The sequence below is a fragment of the Bicyclus anynana genome, chromosome 15 (assembly GCF_947172395.1).
Source record: "Bicyclus anynana chromosome 15, ilBicAnyn1.1, whole genome shotgun sequence".
NCBI classification, from domain to species: Eukaryota; Metazoa; Arthropoda; class Insecta; order Lepidoptera; family Nymphalidae; genus Bicyclus; species Bicyclus anynana.
In genome coordinates, this window is record NC_069097.1 from 9,618,195 (window position 1) to 9,627,162 (window position 8,968).

Genomic DNA, 8,968 nt, shown 5'->3' on the forward strand with positions numbered 1-8,968 from the left:
GTAAATAAACTTTTTTAAAATTAAAATGGGAAGTGATAAATAAAAATGCGTGTTTTTTGATTGGTGTATTTAATTAAGGCTGATACTACGTCAATGATCTTGAAGGATTGGTCGTATTCTTAAACATATTTATTTCCGTGATGCCATCTAGGTATTACCTCCACACTACGTGAACAAATAAAAAAAAGATAAAGCTAAAAAATATAGACTCCCAGAAGTAAATGTAAAGTAAATTTATATGTAAAATGACTAGTGATTTATACCCTCATTTTTAATTTATTTGTTGGTAAAAAGTACTCATCAAGAAAGGCTGTAGTATAGGTAGAAATTTCTCATGAATACAAATTTATCAAGCCCAAACACGAGGTAGCTAGCTAATGTGGACCGTCCTTTATTCCTCTTAATTGCCCTTCGTCTTCATCACTAGACCCCTTATGCAGTCGTTGTGACTCCCTATAGGTGGAAAGTTCTCATCAATACAAATTAAACAAGCCCAACAAAAAATAACTGCTCTAAATCGTTGACGAGTTCCATAGTTCATGTTTCGGCACCATCATCAGACCGACTCCTCATACCTTCATGAAATTGTAGTGATTTATATATATATAGCTAATGAAACAAAGAACAAACGCACTAATTGTCTTTACGATACGATAGTTCCCCTAGATTTCTCTAGGATGCCATTATCAGATCCTGACATGAAAAAAATGGGACTAACCTGAAAGAATACTCATCCAAACAAAAAAGAAACGGTTTACAAATGACGGAAATATCGCTGTAAATACGATACGATCCTTTTTGGAAGTCGGTTAAAATTCTTGTCACCAATGCCAAGCTGAGCAAAAGTTTCATGAGCTTGCACATTAAAGCGCATAAAATCCGCCATTTTGATTTTTTAAGAACTAAGTTACCCAGTGACACTCGGCCTATCTGGATGAGTCTAATGACATATCATTTATCAGTATGTGTGCTTGGCAAATTTGTTCGTAACACTCACGAAGGTCGGCGCGGTCCGGGAGGGGGGTAACCATGCCCAGCGCGTACGACTTCACACCCGCGCAGTCCTTTCTTCCCGTCGCCCGCATACAACAACAAGTCATAACATTGAAACACATACTCCTCATTTGGGCTTCGCCGCAGTCGGGTAACAAAACACAAATGCTCCGAGCACAGTCACACAAAACATTGTACAAGCAGTCGAGGTTTTAACACAAGCTTATCGTACCTACTGTATCGTGATTCATGAACCGCGTATAACTACCTATTTCAATCGTGTCAATCACTTTCCTTTACTCTATTCACTTTATTTACTAATCCAGATACCTACCTTTATTCTGGAGATAAAAGGAAATACCTTATCCATTCAAAAATACAAGATTATGTACCTACCTACTAATAAGTAAATTTATTTTAAAGTCTTACCTTTCAGAGTTTCCAGGTAACTTAAAAAAAGTTATCTCTGGATGGGATAATTTTGAATTCATGCATCCAAAAACACAGTACTTACTTCCTACTGGTCATAATTAAAAAAATCTAATACTATTAATACACTTTACTCTGTTAATACACCGTGCGTTCGTTCGTCACCGCGGCACAGTCGCGACTGTCTTCACCCTACGATCACCCCATGTTCGAGGTGCGTAGGTATAGCTCGCGTTTCGACCTCTAGTATGAAGTCCAACTACTGCTTGTAATATATCTACTGTGACTATATTGTGTTGGCTGCACATTTTAATCTGTACCAACATTAATTATATGCCGCGGCTTTGCTCGCCTGAACTACGTCAGAGCTTCGGCAAATGGTAATTGTTTTCCACCTGCTTTTTGTTTCATATAGATTACTAGCGGATGCCAGCGACTTCGTCCGCGTGAAACTCGATGTAAACTTTCAACTACCGCTACCCTACCCCTACCCTACCCCTACCCTACCCCTACCCTACCCCTACCCTACCCCTACCCTACCCCTACCCTACCCCTACCCCGTTTTCTAATTATTATTAATATGAACTTTATACAATAACAATAAAGCTCAAATTGACTACGTTTTAGTTACAAATCATTTGTATGGGAAAAAGAAAAGGGCTATTTTAGGGTTTTTGGCAAAAAATTAAAGTTTATAATTAACAAATAAAAAATAGGGGTTGATCGTAGAGGGGTGAAAAATTGAAAGTATTATGAGATTTTTTATTGTAAGTCATCAAAAAATAAAAAAAAAATTACCAAAAAAAATTATAGTTTATAATTAACAAATAAAATATAAGGGTTGATCGTAGAGGAGTGAAAATTTAGGGTAGTATGTATTTTTGTATGCTGTGTCATAAAAAAATAAAAACAAAAAATTTTGCCTAAAAAATAAAAAAAAAATTTAGGGGTGGACTACCCTTAACATTTAGGCGGATGAAAAATAGATGTTGGCCGATTCTCCACCCTGGCCGACAATCACGCTAAGGATCACAACAATCGGTCGAGCCGTTTCGGAGGAGTTCAAGTTCGAACACCGCAACACGAGAATTTTATATATTAGATTTTTACTGAGTAAAGAGTGAATTTCTTAAAAACTTTTAACCCTCTTTGAAAACCTTACAGGTTTGAAAATAAATAGGTAAGTAAGTACTTAATTTATCCATCCCTAAAAAATCCCTTTGGTTCCGGACTTTTATTTTCATTATTATCATCTCCAAACCAAGCAAATTCTCATCAGCCAATAATACTATCTTCAAACCAAGCAAATTCCCATCAGCCGGACTGTCTCTGATATAAAAACAATCAAACAATACTATAACGATATGATTTTTTTTTGATGGACTTTAGACATGTAAAACTGGACTATCAACATGCGTTGACGCATATAAAACTTTTCCTTAAAACGTTATGTGTGTCAAGGGCAACACTTACGATTCCTATAACAAACTGCTTGGAAGTAAAACGTTATACCTACTCTCGTCGTTAACAACCCATATACGGCTCACTGCTGAGCTCGAGTCTCCTCTCAGAATGAGAGGGGTTAGGCCAATAGTCCACCACGCTGGCCCAATGCGGATTGGCAGACTTCACACGCAGAGAATTAAGAAATTCTCTAGTGTGCAGGTTTCCTCACGATGTTTTCCTTCACCGATTGAGACACGTGACATTTAATTTCTTAAAATGCACACAACTGAAAAGTTGGAGGTGCATGCCCCGGACCGGATTCGAACCCACACCCTCCGAAATCGGAGGCAGAGGTCATATCCACTGGGCTATCACGGTTCTTGATACCTACTCTAGTAGACTTTAAACCGTTTCAAATACTTATTTGTCTTATAAAATACTTAGCCCGCCGGTTTCACACGCGTAGTTCCCGTTCCCATTAGAATACGGGGATATAATATAGCCTATGACACTCACAAATAACGTGGCTTTCTATTAATAAAATAATTATAATAATCGGTTTATTAAATCCAGAGCTATATACAACCTCACAAACTTTACCTCTATAATTTAGGTATTAAAGTATAATAGTATAATAGTTTGATAATAGTTTTATTAAATAAATAGTATAATAGTTTGATGCTAGACTTCAAGCGCTTACAAGCCTTTTTGAAAACAGCTTTTTCTGATGAAAAGCAGAAATTTGATTTTCATTAAACTAGACACTACTTTTTAATGCCTCCTAAGAAAGTCTTGTTTTGTGGGTACATTATCATTAATTGATATTTTGTTTATATTTATTATCTTTGATTATAGAGATTACATTTTACGTTCCTCCAAAACATACGCCGGATGCGATTTGTTGAAAGAAAATTTAATTAAAGACAATGCCCGCTATGCTTAGCTGCTTTCACTATTTAGATAATCCACTTTAAATCTACCTACTTTCAAGATATTTCAAGTGCTAGGTTATTACGATAATAAATAACAATTTTTTTTAATTACAAGACATATTCTTATATTTTTTCAAAGCATAAGAACCACTAGACGGCATGGTTTTAGGTAATTACTCATATCTAGCGGTGCATTTTCAGTTCGGGTCCATTTAGAAACAAAATTAAATATCAATTAGTTGGAAATACTTAGGCCTTAGGCCTGGGTGCGACAATGGTCCGACGGGGTTCGAACCCACGACCTCACGGGTGTTGAGCCTGACCCCTTTACCGTGGAGATATTGGGCTGCGCTGGCTCATTTGCAATATCCCAGGGATTGCTAATACATTGCCTCCGTAGAAGGATACAAAACTTTCGTTAAATTTAAAAATCAGTGCAAACTTCTTAGATGCTTATAGTAAACATAGTTTACCCGACAGAATGAAACTCGGTGAAGGCTACTAACGAAAATTATCATTAACCGCTAATGTGTTTAATGGTCATTAGTTAAAGCAAAGAGATTTGTCAACGTCGTGCTCTTTGATTAATATAATTTACCCCGTCTTGAGATTTTCTTAAAATACACACTGCCTGCAACTTTGTAAACTAAATAGTATATACTTTAGTTATACTTGAAATATGGTCACGCCTACGGCATTTTCCCTGTTTTTAAAAAATAATACGCATTATTCTTTTACAGTAAGCAAGTAGGTACAATTATTGTATTTTATTTATAAAATGCGTTTAAAAGAATACACCAGAAATAACAATAAAATGTCGTTCACTATTTAGAAGTATGCAATTTATTATGCTTACTTACCGTTTTATCAAACAGATAAACTATTTTTCGCTAAAGAAATTCTCCGTCGGACTATCTTGCGAGATGTGAAATTCTTTCAGTTAATTTTAAAGATTTCCCAAATATACCTACGAGCTTTTAAATAACAGAGAAGTATTTGTATAATATCAAAAATACGTTAATAAACAATACGTTATGGATTCTCTACACACAGCGGATTGTTAAACAGGTATTCCGTGTAAACATAGGTGCACGTGGCTTATACCGGCGCGGCGTGCAAACATATAGAGTACCAATGGATCACATACCTTACAAATCGAGTCAAATTATTGCATTACTCGATATTGTTTATGAAATAATAAAAAAACGCTACGCCAAATTTTTATCATAGTTAAATTTTTAGCAACAAAAATTAACAATTTAGAAATTCGTAACACTTCAAACATCTATGCTGTGTATGTTAGGTGATTTTAGCAACGCTTCATAGTTAGATCGTCAATATTTTTTTTTATTTTTTTATTAGAAAAAGACAGCCGATAAAGGATCATACGGTAACCACAAACGAACAAATGTGCACCGTACCGTCGCAGTGCCTGCAGCGCTTGGGCTCCGGGGCTGCGAGGTCGTCGCTGAGGTCGCGGTGTCGTACCGGCATGGCGGCGCATCCCGCGCCGGCGCCGCCACCGAGTCAGTGCGGGCTCGCGACCGTCGACCGCTTCCCTAGCGGCTCCGTAGCCACTGAGCCTGATCAATCCGCCCGCCCCGGCCGGTAGGCGGCGCCCATTTGCAAGTTATTTTCGGCGCCCGTGACTCACAGCTCGGACTGCAGTGTTCACGAGCGGCGCCCGCGCATCGCAGCCTTTACTATGCTACCCCGCCTTAACGACCGGCCACACTGCTGTTTCTACCCGTAAAAATACCGCCTTATTGGAATTACGTTGAAATCATTTGGTAATGTTTATGAAGAGTGGCGTCTGCGCATCCCGGCCTTTACTATGCTACCCCACCTTAACGATTGGCCACACTGCTGTTACTATAACATAACATAAAGTCGATAACAGCTTGACGACGTAACTTTTGCAGCACGTGTACGTACTGACATCTAAATTAAGTCGTCAAGCTGTTATCGACTTTATGTTATGACTGTTATGAAATTGTTTCGCATCTGTCAGTTGAAACGTCATAGGGATCATCATTCGGCGTGCGAACTATACCCGTAAAAATACCGCCTTATTGGAATTACGTTGAAAACATTTGGTAATGTTTATGAAGGGTGGCGCCCGTGTGTCACGGCCTTTACTATGCCACCCCGCTGATCGGCCACGCTGCTGTTTCTACCCGTAAAATACCACCATAAAGCAATGACATAAACCTTTGGTAATTTATAACGAGCGGCGCCCGCGCATCCCAACCTTTACTATGCCACCCTGTTTTATGTGGGGAAATCCTAATAAATACTTTCTCCCCACAGGGAGACATATCTGACTCATACTGACAAAAACTCAATGTCATCGCCCGTTGAATGAGCTATAAGAACGCTGTCTCACTCAAAATCCCTGCCACTGGCAGCTCTCGCAAAAGCAAATCCTCTTTTACTATCCCCTGCCTTATCAAACAACCGCCTTATTGGAATCATATTGGACATTCGCAATTAAAGATCTTATTTGAATATTACCTGCTAATATAAAATATGTGGGTATAATGCCTCACAAACATAATGTTTGTGACCAAAGGTCACAAATAAAAAGTGAGTTCTCGATCTGATTTATTTTTATATTCTCTGAAAACCGAGGAATCCACAATCTCACTTTAAAACAGAGCATCCTATGGAAATTATGATTCTAGAAAGTATCTAATGTTGTCAACAGTCAACATCTTGTTAGGGTGCTTTGTTTTCAGAATGCAAACATAATCTCCATAATATCTTTGTGATTATTAAATAATTTATTTTGATAAGGATTTAAGTTAAGTAGCATAAATAATGACGCAAACCTAAGTACATAAAATTAATAATTTTTAAACCACAAAAGGTACTATATCTGCTAATATATAGAAAATAGATATATGGTATTGCAGACTTTTTATAGAACTTTTAAAGATACATAAAGGCTCCATACATTAATTTCAATTTAACAATGGTTAAGGCAGCGCATGCGAATAAGTCTGCTTAAGAGAATTTTCGGTCCAACCTGTATGACAAAAACTGTGTTAACTCAGCTAATATATGTGATACCAATATAAAATATAGCCTATAGCACTCCCCGATGTAGCATTCTACTGGTGAAAGAATTTTTGAAATCGGACCAGTAGTTCCGAAGATTACCCCATTTAAAGAATGTTACAAACTTTACCTCTTTATAATATTAGTATAGATTAAATTTAGCAACAACAATACTACACAGACATTAATTACCAATTCACTAATCAACAATGTAATTACATACATGTTTATGATATCAGAAGCTTAAATTAAAGCTTATCCTAAATAGTTGGGGCAATGTCATAACCTTGCAGAAGCTTATTGAAATAAGATTCAAGATTCACAACTTGTATAATATATTGAGCAACAATGTACTGAATGAGTGATTAATATAATTTCTTAATATTTTTTTTTAAAAAGAATATTTGCCATGTCTTAAAAATGCCCAATATTCCCATTTCCCTCCGACTACTCGGAAAAGACTGTATTTAGAGTGGGTACAACAATAGACCAACAGGGCAGAGATCAAACTAGCATTTCTTGATAATGAGTCTGACTGCTCTTACCATTGAGCTATTGAGGCTTCTTTATTACTTATTATGATAGTAAAATCTGAGTATATTACTAAAATTGCAGGGAGTCTGCAAAATTCTTATAAAAATGTACCTCAATAATCAGCATGAAGTATTATTAAGAAGAAGCTTCATATTAAATTATCCTATATTCTCATAAATATTGTGTAACTAGCAGACACCACATGGTTTCAGCAGAGTAGTTTCTGCTCCCATAGGAATACAGGAATATATATCAAGTATAGCTTAGAGGATCCAGGGACTGTGACTAGCTTCCAAATAGTGAAAGAATTTTTCAAATCAGTTTAGTAGTTTTGGACCTTAATCAATGCAAACAAACAATGAAATCTTTCTTCTTTATAATATTATAGAAAACTTATACATGACAATCAACATCATCCTTTCCACTTCCACAATAATTGGGTTGCTTTAAAAGTAAGTGGTAATGAAGTATTTTTCAAGACTTTCAAAAATAAATAAAAATACAGTCAATCATATCATACCTGTAACATTTTAAAACAAGAAACATGACGGTTAAAGTTAAACCTACATTTGCAAGCTTACAGAACTGGTCAGAATTTTGCGATTGCTTTTTTTAATTAGCTTACCTACTTTAATCGGTAAGCAATAGCGAAGCGAAGAATAAATTTAGATAATGTTTTGAAAGTAATAACGACCGGCGGGATAATTGAAAAACATTTTTCACAATGTGAGTACAAGCCAATTAGTGTAGCAAACTGCCAATAATATACAAATATTGTATTAAACGCTAAACAGTAGCAAGAATTACTCAAGACGTTAATAATAACTTGCGCTAATACGCAGTCAGGGCGCCGATCAAAATATGACAGATGATTCAAAGTACTTTAGATAACATATTTCCTATTAATTCATTTATTGATTAGCTATATATTCCACGATTTTGTTTTAGAATGCATCGTTCTTACACAAAAATATTTTGATAAAATTCAGCAGACTGTAGTACGCGGCTTAAAAATAACTTACCTGTTACTGGGATATCCAATATATTTTCCGTGTCTGAACAATAACATTTAAATTCGTAGTTTTTAGTTGCAATTTCACTGAAATTCCGTTACACCACGTCACTCACAATTTTATTGTCTCGTAAAGATAGAATGGATAGGTATTCTTTTTAACATTTCTGCCATTTTGAATTTTTGTTTCGTTGTTGCCATACAATAACTTTCTCATGTGATATATGTTGCCGTATGAAAAAAAAACAGCTGTTTTTCTTGCGCAAGGTAAAAAAAGGATATTAAAAATCACGTAAGTAATAGAAAAATTCAAACAAACTTTTGAGATGTTTTTGTTAAATTTATTAATTACTAATTTAAACACGTGCCACAATTTGCTTCGTAACAGTGCAGTGGCGTAGCTTAAAGCTATACCTGCCTTCTGCTTTCCGAGGCGCGTGAATTAACACTTATGGCTATAGGAGTAAGAATAGATTTACGAGTCGGTACAAGAAGTAAAAAAATTAAGGAGATCTTATGGACATTCATTCTACACGCACACTACATGGACATGCACATACAC

General features: G+C 36.1%; 1 protein-coding gene across 2 annotated transcripts in view; it reads right to left on the reverse strand.

The window, feature by feature from the left end:
• The window catches only part of LOC112043133 (proline-rich protein 36), a 74,871-nt gene extending 66,082 nt beyond the window's left edge, over positions 1-8,789 (reverse strand). The window contains exon 1 of one of the 2 annotated variants that reach the window (XM_052885764.1): positions 8,417-8,789. Coding sequence is in view for 1 of the 2 variants with exons in the window: in XM_024078413.2 (XP_023934181.2) it covers positions 5,222-5,294 (73 nt within the window). In the remaining variant the exon portion in view is untranslated. Of the gene's footprint in view, positions 1-5,221; positions 5,401-8,416 lie in introns of those variants that run through there. The other variant, XM_024078413.2, reaches the window with a different exon arrangement.
• Between the last annotated feature and the right edge of the window lie 179 nt (positions 8,790-8,968).